We start from the raw sequence: 21,171 nt of genomic DNA, 5'->3' as shown, positions 1-21,171 counted from the left end.
CTGCTTGTATTCAAGCTCTTCAAATGTGAAAACTAGTTTAATCTGCTACACCGAATTACGGTAGATCAAAGAGGTATGTTAGATTATAATAAAAAATCTTGTTGATGAGGAACTTGCTTATGAATAGGTTCACCAATTCATTGAAAGAATGAATAAAGCCCTTTGGCAATAACATATACCAAGTTCTCGTGTGGTCCCTCAATATCGTTCAAAGGGCACAACACTTTAATGCATTGGAGCGCCTAATATATTCATATGGTTGTTGCAGTGTGTCAATGCTCTTGAGGTTTACCTTGATTGATGTACATTTCCTTAAGCAATTTTAAAATTGGATACATGAATTCCATCAGCTCATTGGAATGGTCCCATTCAAACTTGACAAACCCAGCCTTACAAAAAGCTTTCATCTCTTTTTTGAAGGCTCGTACTTGATTTTTGAAGGGTTAAATTATTGTTGAAGATCTTACATTTGAAATCAATATGGTGTCTGTCAATGGGTTTCCATCAAGCCTAAGGTTTCTCCACCTATTGGGAAAGGATTGGGAGGTTTCTTCTTGTTGTATCTTTAGTTGGGAATTTTGTTGTTGAGGGTTTTTGTTTACCCTGAGCTTACTTCCTACTACAGATAAAATTATTGTTGCATAGAAATTTGTTCTTTAAGAATCCTCATATTACTTTGCATTTTAGTAAATTGTTTGCGAGCCTGAGGTAGGATTTTGTGAAGTTGTCTCACTATGAGTGGCATAGGGGTGACTCTAAGGAGGTGGTGGGTGGGGTTGTTGGTTTGGATACTAATTGTAATATTTGGGTAGGGGATATTGTGTGTACTTTGCATAATATGGACAATGTGAGTCACATGAGTTGTATGAATCATCGTGGCAACATGGTTAAGGTTATTGTTAGGGTAACTACTATCGTATGTTAGTTTGAAATTGGTTGTTTAAGGTTATGGTTGGGTTTGAGGATCTTACATTTGTTCATCTTTGTTTGTAAGAATGTCTGGGTTGGAATGAGCCATGTTCAATCCACGTTTGCCATGCCAATTTTTAATGGTAAAATTATGGATGAAAGGAGGTATCATATGATGTGAAGATAATGGTTCACCCTATTGGGTGGAGAGTCATGAAGAGAGGAGAGATCAACAAAGGTATTGTAGTGTTCGGTTGTAGGGAGAGAAGGTCAATTCAGAAGAAGATAAAAGAAAAAGATCATCCTCTACCTTAATAGCTAGCAAAAGCATATAGAAGATTGAAATATCCATGCCACATGTCCTCCTCTAATTGGCAGGCTTGTCATTTTGTGGTTCCTTATTAGGTTGGCAATGTCATATGATGTGACTCGAATATAGAGTATGTGAGTGATAGATAATAGCCGCCTTGTCATGATGGTTAAGTTCTGTCAGAGTGTGCATGAAATGAAGTAGCTCCTATGATAGGAAGATCACTGATAAAGTTAACCATTTCCATAATGAACTTGGACAAATGGTAATAATAATTATTTTTAATAATTTTAAAATAAATTTATATATTTTCTATAATTTGTTTATAATTGCTTAAAAATCACAACTAAGATAAATTTGTCCAGGTTCAAATAATTATAGACAACTATTTATCTAAGTTCATCTTAGATGTGATTTTCTAAATAATTATTTAAAAAATTCGTTTTTAGGATTTTTATTTTTTAAAATATTTGCTACAAGATATATACATGCTCGTCATGTGTCGTCATCCTATTAATCTATCAACCATGTCATCAAAACTTAATAGTTAAACTTGGTCAACATAAAACCTTGGTTGATTAAAATTTTCAACTTTAAAATTTAATCTGGTGTAAATTTTTCACGAGAGATTAATTGATTTTTTTATTGAGGGTTTTTTACTATTAAACCTAATTTCAATAAAATTTACATAAAATCTTTTAAAACAAAATAGAAATAATTAAATCTTTTAACAAATGATATCATATAATTCAGTAAATTTGTATATCGAAAATTTATTAAATATAAAGTCATATTTATAAATATTTAATAAATCCAAATATATAAGGATGGAGGTCGGGGTCCAACATTATAATGGAAACAGAAATTACAAAGACAATACCTCATGAGAGCATAGAGAAAATAAATCTGTTGTATCCATCATTTGGGACTACACTTTGTCGGGGTTATTATTATTAAATGAAAAAGGGAAGGGAATATCAATACCAGAAGTAGAACCCTAAATTTTAAAAATACCAACACAAAAGTTTAATCAATTGCACTTATGGTTATCGGCGACTTTGTGTCAACTTTGAATCCAAATCAACAACAGCTGGCTATCAGGATGACCTCATTTGTAGATTTCGGTGACGCTTATTTTGGCTCATTTCCTTCAATTACTAATCTATTTTTATCAACCCTTTTTATATTCTAGTAAAACTGAGACATATAGGCTTTACATCATCTAAATCTTATCTTAAAACTAGACAAATCGAGATTATTGCTTCGTCGCTTTGTAACATTTTGGAGCCCAAAGATGTTTGTAGGGAAAAAATGAAGCAAGTAAAATAATTACCTTTTTTAGTAGTTGGAAAAAGTAATTTTATGAGATCATATACAAGATTAATTTCTATGTAATGTGGCATGCTCATCGTAAAAGTAATATTTTTAACATTTACATTCAATTATCATATTTGAATAAGGATGATGGTAATGAAATATTATTGATTTTAGATGGATAAAGATGATTCTCATGATTTTATCTTTTTATGATGAAAAGTTTAACTTTTACACTATATATAACCACAATCTAATCATTCACTAATTGATATGAAGTAATATTCCTTGTTTAACTTATTTCTAATTAATTTCAAATTTAATGTTTAACAAAATGATTGACTATTTTAATTAAAAACAAAGAGAAGCAGTTGCGGGACCAATTTATGACTGAATCTGTGTCCGAAAACACATGAAACAAACAAAAAGAAATTGTAAAAGTAATAATAGGGTTGATTATTGATTAATCAGTATTTAAAGAATAAAGCCATGATTTAATGTCCCCGCACGTGCCCCCGTGACCGTGAGTGCGAGTTTACCTGACACTGTAGTAAAACTTTCTTTAGTCTCACCTTGATATGTCACTATTGTTGTTTGACCGCCCAATCATTCGCCGTAAAAACTACACCTGTTCCCGCCTGTCACTTTTTTACATAAGTCTCTACTGAATTTAATGTAATGTAATAAACCATAAGTTAAAATGCTAATAATATAATTATTATATTACAAAATCATCCACTCTTTATTTCACAAATACTTCATTTTGTCTTTCTTTTTGTCGTTAGAAAATAAAAACCAAACCGTGCAAAGCTTTTACGTTGTACAAACCAAAAGCCAAAGCAAAAACGACAGTAACCGAAGCACATGGATGAAGAAAAGAGAAAAACCATTTTAAACTGAAAAAAAGGGAAGGCTAGAAATGGGAGATAACCTTAACCTTAACATGTTTCATTATAAGAATATCAATAATAATTGCTATAATTATAATAATGGGACGTGTTTACCTCCTCCTCCTCCTTCAGATGATATATCCAACCTTCTTCATCAAATTCTAGGTCATTCTTCTTCTTATTCTTCTTCGTCTTCGTCATCTTCTGGAATGGCCCACTTTGGGGGACCATCTGAGAATCCACGGCGGTTATCACCGTCACCAGCACCGCCCGGTGGTGGAGTGAAGCAAGGTGGAGGGTGGGGTTTGATTGGAGCTCCTGGTGAGAACGATACCGATGAGTACGACTGTGAAAGTGAGGTGAGCTTCTGTTTTTTTTTTTTTTTGATGATTTCTATTTGTTGCTGAGAAAAATGGTGCTTGGAAAGGGATAAAATTTGAGACGTTTTGTTGAGAAAGGTTAAGATCTTAGTTAAAAATGAGTTAAGATTGCATGCACTTATATTTGATTACATGAAGCAAACAGTACGGACCCATTCCAAGATTCTGTTTTTGAATGTGAAGATATTCATTTTTTTAAAGAAAAATATTACCTTTTAGCTCTGGTAAAGTAAAGGTTTCTTGCTTTGTTTTTCTTTGTTATAATTCAAATCAAGCAAAGTCTCAAACTTTTTTATATATATAGTTTGAAATTTGTCATAAGCAGGAGGGTATTGAAGCACTGGTGGATGAGGCACCACCAAAGCCAGCTCCACCTCGTAGTTCCTCAAAAAGAAGCAGAGCTGCGGAGGTTCACAATTTGTCTGAAAAGGTTAGTTTGATTCTAAATCTTTACTAATGGGGAAGCATTTATTCGATTTGATTTTATTTTTATTGAAAGTTTCTTCATGGATTTCTGAACTATGGAGTTTGATTGTGGCAGAGGAGGAGAAGTAGGATTAATGAGAAAATGAAAGCATTGCAAAACCTTATTCCAAATTCTAACAAGGTATTCTTTTTTTTCCCCAAATATTGCTGCATTACTCATTTGGGTGATATATAAGAGGGATTGAATCTTATATTCATGGCAGACTGATAAGGCTTCGATGCTTGATGAAGCTATCGAGTACTTAAAGCAGCTTCAGCTTCAAGTTCAGGTATATATGTCAACAACTTTACTACTTTTGCTCTTTTGTTGGTGAATCCACAGCTGTAGTTTAGTTTATATTGCCTCTCTTGGTGAATCCGCATATGGGGTTTTGATATGTAAAAAGAATTTGCATAAATATTGGTTAGGCTATTTTATGACATTGAAGAATCTCAAAGCTGAGTAGCAAGTTCGTAAATCTACTATTGTCTTCTTTCAGAAGCAGAAACGGTCTATTTCTTGAAAGTAATCTTGAAGTTGGTTGAAATAACCACATTTTAGTTTGCTTTAGCACGTTTGGAAAAATATGATCCTATTAATTTCATTGTTAGTCTAGCTTGTTGATGATTGAAGTTCAAAGACTCTAACTTGATTGTAGATTGATATGTCTATAGAACTTCAGCATCCACAAGCGGCATAAAGTTGAAACTTGACCAATAGGGTGTCTATTATGTACTGTGACATTATGAAAAATCTGTTGAATTAATCCACTCATGGTATAGTTCCATGGAATACTTGCTTTAGAGGTGTTGCCAAGTGTATATGACATGGAAGCTAGTTGAAAACAAACATTATATAAATGAGAACTCAATGTCGAAAACCCCGTTAGTGCAAGAAGATTGTCTGTGAGGGTTTTAGTGGCAGCTTACATCTTCTATTACAAGATAAGGTTTATGTGACACGTGAATGCCTCATTTTAGGTCTGCATTACATATTAATAGTTGTAAATCAGTAAAAGTTTTATCATAAAAGACTGTTGACTTCGGTTCTATCTGTAGCAGGGTGTTGTTTCATAGCCTAGTTAGTATATCCTTTTATTTTCAATGTAGAATTGCTAATAACAAACAGAAATACGTGTAGAGTGAGAGATGTGTTTAGAAAGTTTGCTTCTGATTTGTTTACATTGTCTTAATTTTTCAGATGCTATCAATGAGAAATGGATTAAGCTTGCATCCAATGTGCTTGCCTGGAGTTTTGCAACCACTACAGTTTTCCCAAACAAGAATGAACTTCGGTGAAGAAAATGGGTCTCTACCCATAAACATGTCGGAAACAGTACCAGCAAATCCGGAAACCTCGGTGCAGATGGTTTTTGATCTACCCAACCAATGCAGTTCCTCAAACCCTGGATCAGTACCAAACATTTCAAACATAATTACTTCGGAAACTTCATTTGGATTGGAATCAATCCAGGCTCATTTTTGGCCATTTCAGCTCCTCCCATCATCTCAGGTAAGTCATATGCGTGACAAAGCATGAAAATTTAGGGGAATTATCCTTACTGGTCATCTTATGTTAAGGGATTGTGAAGGATATTTGCAGGGAAGACATTCTGCATCATCATCAACTGAAGACAAACACACCAGGTATGCACAAAAGCTTGCAATTTTCAACTTAGTTGAAATGGTATGACTTCTTCCTGGTTTATCTGTCTGTCAGAATTTGGTCTAGTTGCAACGACCACAGTTTCACTTCCCTTTGATACACAAGAATCTGATCTAAAGGAAATCTATTCCCTTGATGCTAGTACGATGAGAACAGAGCAATCAAACAGTGTACTCTTAAAGAATTTGGACCATGACCTTATACTTTCTCCGCACCATCCCCGGTAAATTCGCTTCCCCCCCCCCCCCTTTTTTTTTTTTCCTTATTTTTCCACATATGCAGACACAATATCATTCCATGGATTAATTTCCATCTTTTAATAAACACTTGAGCAGTAAGCAAGCAGGAAGAAGTGACACCGGTGATGAAATAGGGATAGACAGACCGAACTTCTGAATCTTCTGGTTAACTAAGGCTAGCATGTTAACATTTCGGATTTATATAGAGATAATTACGGTCAGGTTTTGTGTCTTTTTTGTATTTCTCACAAAGCCTCCATAGAAACATCCAGAAGTGGATGAGTAGAAATGCAGCAGTAGCCTCAGATGTTTCTGACTGAAGTAAACTTTTTTTTCCTTAACCTTTTTCTTGGGTAAATTTAGCAGCTGCTACTTACTTTTTCTGATAATTTCTATCATAATTTTCTTGCTCAATCATCTGTAATTTACATGGGAAAAAAAAAAGAACTCAACTGATAGTAATTCATAGTTCTTGCTTTCTTGAACTAAACCGGGTATTTCATGCAGTAATCATCTATCATGATAAGAAATGCAAGTCATTTCTTCATAAAAATATATTATTTATTAAGTCACCATTTATAAACACTAATTTTCTGGGCATGCGTATTTTAACTAGTTTGATGGTCTTTCTAAATATTCTTGGATTCTGTGTTCTTCAATCTGCATTAATTATGATCCTCATCTTTCTAGCCGGAGGAAACTTGAAAATGAAATGTCATCTTTTTATGTAAACATTGGGATCTTAAATTCCTGATAAGGGTGAAGCTCAAACCATGGCTTATCTATGCTAAAAGATCATTCTGAAGAAGATGACGATAAATACAATGACAACGAGAAAGACAATTTTCTCTTTTCTATAATAGCAAAACATTAAAAAAAAAACAAATAATAAAAACTAAATTAAAGAACTAAATTGAAATATATGAGATGGAATAAAATAATAATAATAATTAGTTTATCCATTGAGCATTAATCTCAAAAGTAGTATCAATGACAATGACGAGCCAGGGTTACCTGGTAAGAGAATAAGATAAGGAAAGTGACCGGCCAGGTTTCCCTCGACCACGAACATGAGAATTAGATGCTTCTTAACGTTTACATCAATTTCGTTGCCTATTTTATGTTTGCCAGCTTTGCTCGGACTTGCTGTATGGAAACTTTCTTTTACGTCAGTAGGAGTTTTTGTAACACTAGTTCAAAGCGGCATTGACTATTCATATTATGATATAGTTAATTTGATTTTTTTTTTTTTTGGTTCAAAGAAAGAGATAATATGTTAGTATATTCCAAAGTATTTTTGCATTGATACAATGGGAAGTTCATATTTATTAGACCTTTTTTCAAGCATATGCAATTTATATTTACTAAAATATACGCTTCTTCAGGAAGGAAACAAATCCAAGGTTAAAACATGGTTTTTGTAGATGTTGTGCACCACTCTTTTATCTCCTTTGTGTCAAAAACCAACTCTCCTTCATTTATCCGTAAGTTTAAGAACCACAAGTCACTTTCATTAGAAAGATCATTGTTAATGGGATAATGCCTCCCATGAGTAAAGATGATCTTTCTGATCTAGGCAATTTTACCAAAGCAAGACCAGCTATATGGACTGATGCAATTATTGTACATGAAGTGGTCCATTTATTCGAAGGGAAAAATAGACGGAGCGAGACCTATGATTATTAGGTTGGACTTAAAGAAAGTTTAAGATAAATTTGAATTGACATTCATTAGTAAACTCTTTCAATATTTCTATTTTCTATAGAAATGAATTTAGTTTTTTTATGAATTGTGTTTCATACAGTCCCTTTTCTTGTTCATGTCAGTAATTGTGGATGAAGATAAACTCCAAAGTTTTACCCCTTCACACATGACCCTTGTCCCCTTATACTTTCATTCTATGCATTGAGTTCCTACATCTCCAAATCATATAGGAATATCAGGCAAAAAAGTGGAAACCTATTAGAACTTATAACAGAGGACCAACTATATCGCATCTTTTTTTTTTTTTTAGATGGTGTGATTTTATTCTCTAGGACTAATAGAAACTCAATTGCTGCAATTGAAAAAGGTCTTAGAGAAGTTCATCGAGGAACTAGGGCAGAGTGTAAGCCTCAGTGTCTCGAATATTGTTTTCACTTTAACACTAATGAAGAACAAAGAATTTTGGCGATTAATAGACTGAACATCGGACCAGCGGATGAGATTGCCCAGTACCTTATCGTTTCAATGCAAACGAAAAGAATCAACAAAAGGGGTAATGACTTCATAGTTGACAAAATTCTGGCCAAGCTGTTCTTTTCGAAAGCCAAATTGTGTTCCCTACTGGCCAAGTGATCTTGATCCAATTCACCATGATAGTTCTTACAACCTATTTCATATAGCTTGCATCTCTTATGGTGGGAGATGATCACTAAACCTAAGAAGCAAGGAGGTTTTTGGAGTTAGAGAAGCAAAGTTTAGAAACCAAGCACAAATCACTAAACTCGACTAGAGACTTTAGAAAGAAAATGACAAACTTTGGGCCAAGATCCTTCTATTTATGTATGTCAAAGAACTATCAAAACTTGAAAAGTGTAAAAAAATGTCTCCATAACTTGGAGGGACTTATGAAAAATTAGCCTTTTTCTTGAGGAATGGATCAAATGGATTGTGTGTAATAGTGAACATTTGTTAATTTTTGAATGGATAATTGGATGGCCTAAGTCCTCCCAAAACTTTTGTGGAAGACCATATGACGCTTAAGGAAAGGTCTTAACCTCCCTGAAGCCATCCTTCAAAGCTTCTACCACACCTCTATAACTATTCGTTACAATGTGCGAGATGGTTTTTTTGGAATTTCTCAACCTCATATGAATTCACACTCGATAGAATTTATCAAATTGCAGCAAATAAACCTATGGAAAATCAGAACAAACAAGATGAAAACTGTAGTTGGATCTAGAAACAGAAAGTACCTTCTAGGCTTGTGCTTTTCATATGGGAGTGTTGCCATTAAACCCTTCCCACAAGATTCTTATTGAAACATCGAGGTGTAAATTTGTAGGACCCAAAGCGAAACCACTGGACATTTCATAAAGAATGCATAATGACAAGAAACTAGCGAGTTACTTTGTTTCCAAGCGAATTGTAGCAAACTCAGACAACATAACTTGGAAGGACTGGTTAAAACTCAACATTAACGCTAACTCTTGTATCAAAACCACAGGATACCCTATAAATTAGTTTTTACCTTCACGATGTGCTAAATTTGGTTGTTTAGAAATGCGGTGGTGTTTAAAGACAAGCATGTTGATAACATTACATCTATTCGAACAATGGTGAAACAGGTGAATTGTATTTCTTGTTGAACCTTTTTAAGAGCATGTCGCCACCTATAGCTGTTGGGAATTATATGGAAGGCCCCAACTCATGGATGGCTCAAACTCAATATAGACGAATCTTTTGTCGAGGATCCCAAAAAGGTATGAGCTAGAGCAATTAGCAAAGATCATGATGGAGGTTGGATTGTTAGTTCCTATCGTCACATTTCTCTCACGTGTGGAAGCCAATTTATGGGCATTAAGAGATGGTTTTCAACTTGCTAAATCCATTACTGTTGGATACCTTGAAAGCAAAGTTGATGCCACTTCTGTGATCAACTTTGTGGTTAATAAGAATGACATTAACAACTCTTCTTGTTGAGCTTCTACATTGTGTGCACACATTAAGGAATAAGTGTGTCAATGCATTAGCACACATAAGAAGCAATTTTTCAATCCTTTAAGCTGAGGTTAACCTTAACATTTTTAATCTTTTGTGTGTTTATCTAGATGTATTTTATAACATTCTTCTTTTTAAGGTTCAGACTAAAATTGAAAATGTTACGTCTAACAATATTTTAAGTTAATAAAATTCTTTTCCGACAAAAAATTATATTATGTCACATGTGTAGAAATATTTTTAAAATATTTATAATGTTTCAATAGTTATAATTTAAAATTACAAGCAATTCAAAAGTTATCACTAGTTATTAATTAAGAGTTGTCAATATTCATAGTGATAAGTTATATCTCTTGTTGCCAAAAGTTATAGTACTTAATTAATAACAAATAGTTATAATTATTCAAGTAAATGTCTATTAAAAAATTATGTTTATGTGGTGCTCAAATCCAGTCAAGACAATCCGACCCGAATTCCGAACGTCGCATTAGCCCAAACCACCACAAAGCACATCAACCACCAATTATTCATGGAATATTTGATAACCTTAAGTCATGTTTCTCTTGTGCTACTCTGACCATCAAATCATCAACATAATTCGTAAATTGAATTTTTAACAAGCAAATATTCTAAAAGCTTCAATTGGACATTAATGTAGGTGATAAGGTATTTAAAAGGTTATATTTGAAAGGATTTTAGAAATCGTTTTATTTAAAAACAAATGATTAGATTTAAATCGTAATGTAGTAAAACGTTGAAAAACACCATTCATAAGGTTAAAAATAATATAGTAGAGTAATACGATAAATCTTATTTAGGAAGATTCATTAAAACATCATGCATCTCTCCATAAAATCATCATCATTTAATTAGTTCATACTAAACTTATAATTAATTTCCAGATCACACATAAAACATATAAGACTTACCTTAATAACCAATAGATCTTCAGCTTGCATTTACAAGTTAGCCGAACAATTACTCATACCATTCAATTATCTATTTGAAGTTGTAATAGAAGCTTTAAACCAAACCAATTAAAAGTTTATAATGTCCAATTACAAACCATTCACAGTTCAAGGTCTAAAACTTCTTTTAGATATAAAAATTAAGTACAATTGTTAACATTGTTAAATTTTTATCAATTTTGTTGATGTCACATTTTAAATAAAAAATATTTGGTATTCATGTAACTAAAAATGATGTTATAATGAACATGAATTTAATAAAATATTTTTAATAATGCTAATAAATGAACCTAAATTTTGATATTTAAAAAGTGAGACTAACCCAAAAATAAATGTATATTGACTAAATTTCAAATTTACGAAGATTACAAGAACTTATGACATATTTTAACCTAGTATAAAAATATGAATATTTTTAATCATATATATATATATATATGAGTATTTATTTAAATCATGCTTACCTTCATATCTTACAGTTTTAATGTGTTAATATGTACTCTCATATATGTAATATATATAATTTAATTAAGTTTTAATTAAGCATTATATATTATTAAGTTTATATATAACATTGATTATTATAAAATATTTTCTTATTATAAAATAAATTTCAATTATTAAAAGGAAAATACACTATAATATTTTATAACAAATACATTTATGCTGAGTTTATTTTACAAAAACAATGTAAAATATAAATTTATAAATATAAAATAAACTCAATTAAATAATGAAAAGATAAAAAATCTTAGAGGAATATTTGTTTCATTAAAATAATTTTTATGAAATATTTTTAAAAAATCTGTCAAATAACAATAAATATTTTACATAAATTTATCTAAACAACAAAAGTACTAATTCTTCAAAAAAATTATTTTTAAAAATTATTTTTAAAATTATTTTAAGTCAAACAAACCAAGAATAAAATTTAAGGAAATGAGAAAATGGAATCAAAATCAGAATATACATATATATATATATATAAACGAATAAAAAGAAAAAGTGTCGGATGAAAAAGGAAAGGAGAAAAAAAAAAGGGAAAAATGATGCAATAGAAAGAACAGTGATGTTTTATACGGTCCACAAAAAGGCAGTGACGGTTCAAAACCATGAGGGAGTACCTAATTCCGGTTTGTACACGTCATGATTCTTTGAAGGTAGACTGCGCTAAGCCAACCCCCCTTAACACTCTCCGTGTTGCTATTTTCCAGTTTTTGATGGAATTCAATTTGAACTCATAATTTCTTTGTTCTAATTTTCTTTCTGAAGAACGAAAAAAAAAAGAGTACGAAATACGCTTCAATTCAACGATCTCTCCAAATTTCTTTTGTTGTTTTCCTGATCCATACGCTATGTTTTCCTCCACTATATAAAAGCAGACGGGTTTTGAACTGGGAAGTGAGAAGTTGGTAATAATAGGCCAGGAACGATTGAAAATGGAAGCGAAAGCGAACGGACCGAGTGTGAATGCGGGTCGGGTCATGGACGGGCCGACGAACCCGATGGTCACTCCTCTTTTAACCGATCTTTATCAGTTCACCATGGCTTACGCTTATTGGAAAGCCGGCAAACACAACGACCGAGCCGTGTAACTTTCAAATTCTTCCCTTTTATACCTTTAATTTCATTCCGTTATGAATAATTTTTATGTTTCTCTTTCATATCTAATCCGTTTTTTTGGCTACTACGAAAATCGGATTGAAAATAGAGTTTTGATGATTCGTAGTTACTTTTTTCAGTAGAGTTCTTTTTCCTTCGAACTTTACTTCTTTGAAGTTCAAGTTGTTACCGAAGAAAACAAAAAGTTATTGGAAAATCAGGGCTTCCGATATTCGAAAGTTAGTTATTTAAGTAATAATCATTTGGTTACCTGTTAGTTTAAGAAATGAAAAATGAAAAATTGCAAGTGTTTCCCTTTTGAAAGATTGAATATTTTGAGCTTCGGACTAGCGTTTAATAATATGCTTTCAGGTTCGATCTATATTTTCGAAAGAATCCGTTTGGTGGTGAATTTACAGTGTTTGCTGGTTTGGAAGAATGCATAAAGCTCATTGCTAATTTCAAGTTAACCGAGGAAGAGATTTCCTTCATCTGTGAAACCTTGCCTGGTTCATGTGAGGTAAGCTAACTACTTCGCAGATGATTCAAGTTATGATATTCTGCGTTCTGTTTGTTTTACTGTGCTTGTAATTGGATGTTTAACTTTTTCACTGTTTCTGCAAACAACAGGAAGGCTTTGTCAAGTATCTAAGAAATATTGACTGTTCTGATGTTGAAGTTTATGCTATTTCGGAGGGAACAGTTGTTTTCCCAAAGGTGCCCCTGCTTCGAGTTGAAGGACCAGTTGCTGTGAGTGCTATGAAACTTTTTTTTTTTTTTGCCACATCTGTTTGTCTTGAATTTGGTTCTTTTTTTCAGCTCCTTCGTTTTTATCTTAATTTTTCTTGATTCGTGAATTTTTGTTTTTAGGTGGTTCAATTGTTGGAGACTCCAGTTCTGAATCTTGTAAATTTTGCGTCCTTGGTGGCTACAAATGCGGCTAGACACAGACTTGTTGCTGGAAAATCTAAAATGTTGCTTGAGTTCGGGCTTCGACGAGCTCAGGTTGATGAGTTTTTTCTTTTTTATTTTCTTATTGTAAATGTTAATAATTGAGTTTCATTCTGTCAGACATTTCCATTCATGTTAATTGCAGGGACCTGATGGCGCTATTTCAGCATCAAAGTATTGTTATATTGGAGGCTTTGATGCTACAAGGTGGTTTTCTAAAATATTCATATCCTGTTCTATACTGCTTTTATGACTTCCTATATCATGTTATTCAACTGGATGGAAATGCAGTTAATTTGTCCTCAGCTTGATCGTGAAGCTATTCAGACAGAGCTTATGGTTTTTCTCTATTCTTCACTAATGTAGATTCTTTATCTAAGCTAATGTTTGTATTGCTTGTTTCTGTTTTATGCTGTGTGTTGGCCAGCAATGTTGCTGCTGGGAGGTTATTCGGGATACCTCTTCGTGGGACACATTCCCACGCTTTTGTTAGCTCATTTATGGTCAGTAATTTATTTCTGGAAACTTTCAAGCTCTATAGCAATTATCGTAAGACTTTATTATATATTTTCTGCATGTACTTCAGTTTATAACTATATGGTAGACTATAACCTTGTATGTTGCAGCAGTGTTCTTGGTCAGAAAGTATGTTTTGTTCCTGCTGAATCTCTCCCCCTATCTCTATATGTTCTCCTAAATTGGGAATCTTTGTATTTGACTGGATTTATTTTGAGGTCAAACTAGTTGATTGATAGCAAGCCTGATTAAATTTTACCTTTTTCGTTGATCCTGTTTGTTTTTGTTTATCACATTAATGGCACACTAATAAATATAACTTAATACCTTCATAAACATGTACGACATGAATGAGGTGACTGCCAGATACTTGATTTCAGTGGAAAATATTGTTTCAATCCATATATAACTGTTTTTATAGAAGTATTTAACTTTTCATTTGACTATTAGAGTTATTAGTTTCCTTTAACATGCTTGAGTTTAACTTTACTATTGGCTCTCTTTGTTTTATATCTAAAATGGTTTTTCATTGACACTTCATTTTCTTGGTGATTCTTATCTCTTAGTGAATTGGTTCATGCTCCATAAATTTTAACGTGTAGAAACAAGCTTGGATTTCACACTAACCTTCAAAATTGCTTACTATTTTCTATCAGTTTTCTGTATGCTGTTCTATCAACCTTTTTCTTATGTTATTTTCATGCATTGGATATTATGGATGTCTTCCTGGAACTTTTTTGTTTCTTTGAATTTATTAGGTTATTCAAATTTTAATTTGCAGAGCCCTGATGAGATCCTAGAGAGATCGCTGCATAGGTCTGATGGTTCAAGTACTTGTGAGGACTTTGTCAGTCTTGTTCAGTCATGGTTAAGCAAAATACAGGTGTTCTGCATCGGCCATTTACATTGTTGTCAACAATTATTTAATTTTTTTTTGTCTAGAAATATACTTCTGTCCAAATACATCAAACTGAAACCCACTGGTGCAACTTGTGCATGTTCATCAAACTCGGATATTAAAACTTGCATTTCTTCTCTTCCAAGAATCGCAGTGGCCAAATGTTGCAATCTTAGATCCTAAAGATCACCATCACCCCATTTAAAAACAAAGTTTTACAATAGAAAGCTCAATGCATTGTTGCAGGATTTTGTTCCATTTAGTTCTCAAAACCCATGTTAATCTAAATATATAGATTATGATATATAAGGAGTTTGGAAGAGAGAGACCAATGCTTTTTCCGTCTATTCTCTTCTCTGCAATATTGCTACTAGTTAATTACTGAATGCTTCATCTACTTTTAACTTATTTAATTGGTGCATATTTTCTAGTGGTCAAAAAAACTTGGTAACAGTGTTGGTGAGACCAATCAGAGTGAATTAGCAGCTTTCACCTCATATGCCTTGGCGTTTCCTAACAACTTCCTTGCTCTTGTAGATACATATGATGTAAGTACAACTTCCTTGAGTGTTAGCTGTAGAACAAGTTTGGGGAAGCCTATTTTATCATAACATATATCAGCACTAACATTGCTGTTGTGCCATCCGTTTTATAGGTAATGAGGAGTGGAGTCCCCAACTTTTGTGCAGTTGCTTTGGCACTTAATGACTTGGGGTATGTCTCAAAGGCTTATAGATATGGCAGTTCATTTTCTTATAAGAACGGTTTGTTGCATGCTCAAAACTGGGTTAAAAGAATTTCTGTTGTTCCTTTTTGATACTTTGTATGTACTTACATTCAGTTCAGTAATTTGTTATCATCTTTCCAGTGGTTTTCAAAGGCGAATTTATGTTCATAAGCTGATTAATTGTATTAGTAGCATTCTTAGTTTGAACTGAAAATGAATTAATGTATGATTAAGTCTTCATATTTCATATGGCTATACTTAAAGTGAAATCGAAGGCATATGAAGAAAGGCATGAAGTAACACCTTTATGTGCCATGCATCAGCCGATACTGCCCCTGCTTCTGCCTTCTTTTCCATTTTATGCTAATCATTATCAAAGGGTTTTTTATTGGGCTTCTCAATTTATCACAGATCATATAGGTTATAGGTCTTCTTTTTGTTTACATAACATCTGACAGCATTACTTTTTTGTGGATTTCATCTGCGCAAGTAAGCATTCAGTCGTGCTCAATTTCAGTGATAAGTTAAATATGTAAAATGCAGTTATAAATCAGTTGGCATTAGATTGGACTCCGGTGACCTAGCATACTTGTCTGGTGAAGCCCGAAAGATCTTTCAAATAATTGAAAAAGAATTTGGGCTGCCCGGTTTTGGAAAGACAAGCATTACTGCTAGTAATGATTTGAATGAGGAAACTCTTGACGCACTAAACAAGCAGGTTCTCAGTCTAACTAAAATTTCTTTGAATAATTTATTTGACTCTATCAGGTTGACAATGCCTCCTTGATTCATTCTTGAGCACATCTATTCATGAGATTACACTTTTTCTTCGCAGGGTCATGAGGTGGATTGTTATGGAATAGGAACCTATTTGGTCACTTGCTATGCTCAAGCAGCTTTAGGTTGTGTTTTCAAGCTTGTTGAGATCAATAATCAGCCACGCATCAAACTTTCAGAGGATGTATCCAAGGTTTGACCTGGCAGCCAAGAAGTTTTAACAGCATGCTTCTTCATTATATAACACATTTCCTCTTTCTTTCTCTCATCTTTTTATTTACTTTTTAAATACTAGGTCTCTATACCATGCAAAAAACGATGTTACAGGTTATATGGAAGGGAAGGATATTCACTGGTGGATATAATGACAGGGGAAAATGAACCATGTCCAAAGGTAGTTCCCATTACTCTTGCTGTATAGACTCCAAAGTTTTTAGTTTTCAGTAATTAGCAACCAACACCATCTTCCTCTTTTTCCTTTTAAAAAAAATGTGGGGCATCATGAATGTGTATTTAAGAGCATCATAAATGCTTTAGATCTAATTTTAACTTAGCAACATAAGAATTCAGTCTAGAATGATACTATTATTTAATCTTTTAAACTTACATAAATGCTTCACTTTTTTGCATTATAAAGATACCAAAGTCGAGTACACCCACCAGTTCGTTTTGTACATATAATCAATTATCTTATAGGTTACCCACGTCCTAAAATCCGCTGGTTCATTTTGATTTTGATATACATTAACTTGGAATTTTTATAATTCCTCTGTTATGCACCAACAACTAATAGCAGCATACACGGCAACAATATATAGACTTAACTTCATAGATGCTACAATGGTAAGGCCAATAGGCCTCATGTTTACCCTCTTCAAATTCGTAGGTGGGAGAACGTATTTTATGTCGCCACCCTTTTAATGAATCCAAAAGAGCATATGTGGTACCACAGCGCGTGGAAGAGCTTCTGAAGTGTTACTGGCCTGGGAAGTCAGGTAAAAGCTCAGAATATATGTAAAACTAATTCAGCAGCTACCATAAAGGAGAAGAACTGATAACCTTATTTTACTTAAGTGGTCTTCTTTATTCCTTAGTAACTTTCAATTTTTTTAGCAGTGTCTTTAGTCTCAACTTTTTAGTAACTTGCTGTTGAACAGAAGAAAAGCTCATCAGCAATTTGTGCATCTTTTTCCATTTTTCTGACACAAGCTTTTCTTTTGCCCCTCCTGAAGGTAAAGTAAGAGAAGAGTTACCAGCTCTCAAGGACATTAGGGACCATTGCATCAAACAGCTTGAGCAAATGAGGCCTGATCACATTAGGAGATTAAACCCCACACCATACAAGGTATTGCAGCAGCCTAACCTCTTCTCCCCCCTCTCCCCAACAACAAAAAGAAACTATTCTTTTAGTTCTTGTTAAACTTGTTGTTAACATAAAAAAAAATGGTATATTTATCCATAAACAGGTGAGTGTAAGTGCAAAACTGTATGATTTCATCCATTTTCTATGGCTGAATGAGGCACCTGTTGGGGAGCTGCAGTGAGAATCCGAGACAAAGGAAAAGAGGCGTTTTGGAGGAACTTCTTTAACATAGATTTTCATGCATTAAATTATTGTCTTAAACCTTGATGACTACTAATAATCCGTTATATTTTCACAATGCATAGTGAAATGAATGATTGCGTTTTCTCTGCTTTGCAAATTCCGGCTATCATGTCAGCGCTTTAGTTGTGCCTCGATCAATTCTTTTCTATTTGGCTTTGCGATTTGGGTTACGTGAAGAGTGGTATTTTATAGATTTATTCAATTTCTTTGATTTGTTATTGCTATTTTGAACATTCCTATCATTTTGGTGCCTATATGGCTTTTACATACGCCTTAATTTTATTTGAACATGCTTGTTCTTGTCCAATGAATGTAAAGGTTATGGAGGGTTAATTTCTTTTTCAAAATTGAGAATCATTTTTCTCCATTTGACATTTTATATGTTTGATTCTAATAATATATTCTTTAGAATAAGGTTTTGGTAGAGGAAGAAAATTGTTGCACTCATTGACCAGATTTTTAAATTTATTTATTTATTTTGTGCCATTTTATCATGTGTTTAAGACCCAAATTTACTACATGTGCTCATGGCATTTGAGTTATTTTGTCTTCGTTATTTATTCTGCAGTGTATGTGAATGTGCAGTGTTATATTACACAAAATAATATTCTTTTTAGGTGTCGCCGTTAAGTAGTGAAGATGCATTTTTGTGGGACTTTTGCTCAAAATAAGTGACGTATATTGGTGGGGATGTTGTTGTATGGGATATTGAGTGTGATAGGGTTAGAGAAGCAATGTATGGGCTTTTTTGAGGGTTTCTATTATTTGACGCCAGGGTTTACATTTGATGATGGGTTATTGTATTGTTATGACAATGCAGCATGATTTTGATGTTATCGAGGATTTAATTGGACTATGATATCATGAAAATACAAACGTGGATGAGGTAATAATGGTAAGGAAAACAATGTAAAAAACCACTTCAAACGTAGGTGGTGGTGCAGAATGTAATAACGTGCTTGGGTCCGCCAACGCAGTAATGGTGAAGATGGAAGTCGCTTTGTAAATCTTTAATTTTCCTACTTTAACCAAAATTTTATTTTAATTTATTCTATTCTTTTTAATTTTATCATGTATATTTTATTACTTCAATTGTTAAGTTAGTGTTACAACTTAATTGACACAAACTAAAAATTAATTATAACACTATGATAAAAATAATTGTAGTCTATTTAGTATTCTTAATATGATATATTTATATGTTTAAATTTAATTTTTCTCAAAATTTTTTTTATTTTGATATCGTATATATTTCATGTATTATTATTAATTAATTTCAAATCATACAATTTATTTTTTAACATATTTTATATTTTAAATTTAGAATTTTTACATATATATACATCTACATGTGATAGGATTTTGAGTATAAAATAAACAATTTCAACAATTTAAGCCGATTATTTTTTTGTGACAGGATAAAAAACTTCAATTATAAGCTAACAGTAGTATCTAGGTTGGATAGCATAACTTGTCTGTCTGTCCGCAATTAATCATCAACCTACGAAAGGGTAACATAATATATTCTCGAATCTATAGAAAAACCTTTCATCAATCTAACTAAAATATCAACAGTCAAATTCACCTCTTGATACTTATTTAAAAAGTAGTATTTATTCACGCTTGCATAATGATATAAGTTTGTCTCTTGGATAAGCAATTTTTTCCTTTTACTCTTCTTTTTTATAAAAGCAAGCAATTAATTATATAAAATAAATATACTATAATTTTTATGTTATATAATGAGCTGATAAATATATATTTATTATCATAAATATACTTTATAACATAAAATAAGTTTAATATTTAAAATAAATATATTATAAACTAAATATATAAACAAAAGCTATATAATAATTTTTTTATTTATTATATAATTATATAATTTTAATTATATAATAATTTAATAAATATATAATTTTTATTATAAAATTTATATTATTTAATTATAAATAAGTAGATATAGTAATTACAAAAATTAAATATAAATATAAATAACCAAATTTAATTATTTATTAATAAAATTATTATTAACATAAATATAAATTTAGCATATATTTTATTTATTTAATATGCAATATGATTATTTATTTGACATATATAATTAAATTTAGGCTTAATTCACAATTTGGCCCTTAAAGTATACCAGTTTTCTCATTTTGGTACCTAAATTTTTTGTCCCAATTTGATATATAAAGTACATGTAAATTCCCAATTTGGTACCTCAAATATGCCTCTGATATATTTTTTAGTCCAATTTTTATAGATGTTGAAAAAAATTCTCATAGCAATAAAAAGTACCATGTGACATCTTTATGTCAAAAAAAACAAATATTTTTATTAAACATTATACACATTAAAAATCAAAATAAATATATAAAAATCAGAAATATATATAATGTAGAAAAAAACATATAAATTGTAAATATATATATAAATAAAGGTTACAAAAATATGATAATTGAAAAGAAATTAGTTGAAATCAATAATTTTATTAAAAATGTACAAAATTATAAAATTATAAAAGAATTTAAAAAAGATTTAAAAATATGTTTTATAAAATTCTAGAATATATAATTATAAAATTCTAAAAAGTTATTTAAGTTTCAAGTTTTTTTTTTGCAATTACTTAAAATTTAAGTACTTTTTATAATATTTTTCGATTTTTATATATTATTTTGACTTTTAAAATTTATAATTATATATTTTAGAATTTTATAAAAATTATTTATAAACTTTTTTAGTTTTATATATTATATATGATTTTTTTTACATTTTTAATCAGATAATATATATAATACTAAAAAGTAAAAAGGACACACAGCGTTTTCTAATAGCTTTACACGACGAGTCAACGTTGATCAATGCTCAATCACGACCGGTTAAAGTCAAGTGTTTTAATATTTAAATATTTAATATTATTTTTTCTATTTTTAATTTAAATTTAATATTTTTAAATAAAATTAATTGCCTAGTGATTTTTATTATTAGCCAAAAACATGTCACTTTTTCATTGGCCAAAGCTGCCTAATAGGGTTTTGTTAACGTTTATTACAAAATGGACCAAAGATAATGGAAATTGATACTTTAGAAACCCAAATGGAACAAAAAAAAAAAATTAAGTACCAAGTAGGAAAATGGGTATACCTTAAGAGTTAAATCGTGAATTAAGCCTTAAATTTAATGTCTTTAATAGTTATTTTTTAATCTCACATCATTGCTATAGCTACGATTGAATCTAAATACATATC

General features: G+C 31.6%; 2 protein-coding genes across 4 annotated transcripts; both read left to right on the top strand.

Moving 5' to 3' along the window:
• Positions 1 to 3,296: 3,296 nt before the first annotated feature.
• LOC108461753 (transcription factor SPATULA-like) lies at positions 3,297 to 6,663 on the top strand. Of its 2 annotated transcripts, none has more exons than XM_017761682.2 (8): positions 3,297 to 3,782; positions 4,108 to 4,233; positions 4,345 to 4,410; positions 4,493 to 4,558; positions 5,470 to 5,781; positions 5,861 to 5,915; positions 5,989 to 6,157; positions 6,270 to 6,663. In XM_017761682.2, exons 1-8 carry the CDS (start codon positions 3,453 to 3,455, stop codon positions 6,328 to 6,330), a joined length of 1,185 nt encoding a protein of 394 aa, XP_017617171.1. In that variant the 5' UTR covers positions 3,297 to 3,452; the 3' UTR covers positions 6,331 to 6,663. The 2 variants fall into 2 exon arrangements, with proteins under 2 accessions (XP_017617171.1, XP_017617172.1); XM_017761683.2 differs by having other exon boundaries at positions 3,298 to 3,782; positions 4,129 to 4,233.
• Positions 6,664 to 11,820: 5,157 nt separating this feature from the next.
• Positions 11,821 to 18,017, top strand: LOC108464402 (nicotinate phosphoribosyltransferase 2-like). 2 transcript variants are annotated; one of them, XM_017764690.2, is made up of 16 exons: positions 11,821 to 12,003; positions 12,226 to 12,434; positions 12,818 to 12,965; positions 13,076 to 13,195; positions 13,316 to 13,450; positions 13,542 to 13,603; positions 13,824 to 13,899; positions 14,694 to 14,795; positions 15,242 to 15,358; positions 15,466 to 15,524; positions 16,081 to 16,255; positions 16,373 to 16,507; positions 16,610 to 16,708; positions 17,201 to 17,309; positions 17,547 to 17,659; positions 17,781 to 18,017. In XM_017764690.2, the coding sequence occupies exons 1-16, from the start codon at positions 11,956 to 11,958 to the stop codon at positions 17,856 to 17,858; spliced, it is 1,785 nt and encodes a 594-aa protein (XP_017620179.1). In that variant the 5' UTR covers positions 11,821 to 11,955; the 3' UTR covers positions 17,859 to 18,017. The 2 variants fall into 2 exon arrangements, with proteins under 2 accessions (XP_017620179.1, XP_017620180.1); XM_017764691.2 differs by having other exon boundaries at positions 11,848 to 12,003; positions 12,116 to 12,434.
• The last annotated feature ends 3,154 nt before the right edge of the window (positions 18,018 to 21,171 follow it).

This window comes from Gossypium arboreum, chromosome 11 (genome assembly GCF_025698485.1).
Source record: "Gossypium arboreum isolate Shixiya-1 chromosome 11, ASM2569848v2, whole genome shotgun sequence".
In the NCBI taxonomy this organism is placed as follows: domain Eukaryota; kingdom Viridiplantae; phylum Streptophyta; class Magnoliopsida; order Malvales; family Malvaceae; genus Gossypium; species Gossypium arboreum.
Note: the sequence above shows the minus strand (reverse complement) of the source record. Positions and strands in the feature narration are given on the sequence as shown.

Bases quoted from the DNA above. Each gene is read 5' to 3' on its own strand.
- LOC108461753 (XM_017761682.2), top strand. From the start codon at position 3,453: ATGGGAGATAACCTTAACCTTAACATGTTTCATTATAAGAATATCAAT. The intron at 5,916-5,988 runs GTATGCACAAAA...TCTGTCTGTCAG, and splicing joins ACTGAAGACAAACACACCAG to AATTTGGTCTAGTTGCAACG. The intron at 6,158-6,269 runs GTAAATTCGCTT...ACACTTGAGCAG, and splicing joins CTTTCTCCGCACCATCCCCG to TAAGCAAGCAGGAAGAAGTG.
- LOC108464402 (XM_017764690.2), top strand. From the start codon at position 11,956: ATGAGGGAGTACCTAATTCCGGTTTGTACACGTCATGATTCTTTGAAG. The intron at 15,359-15,465 runs GTAAGTACAACT...TCCGTTTTATAG, and splicing joins CTCTTGTAGATACATATGAT to GTAATGAGGAGTGGAGTCCC. The intron at 16,256-16,372 runs GTTCTCAGTCTA...TTTTCTTCGCAG, and splicing joins TTGACGCACTAAACAAGCAG to GGTCATGAGGTGGATTGTTA.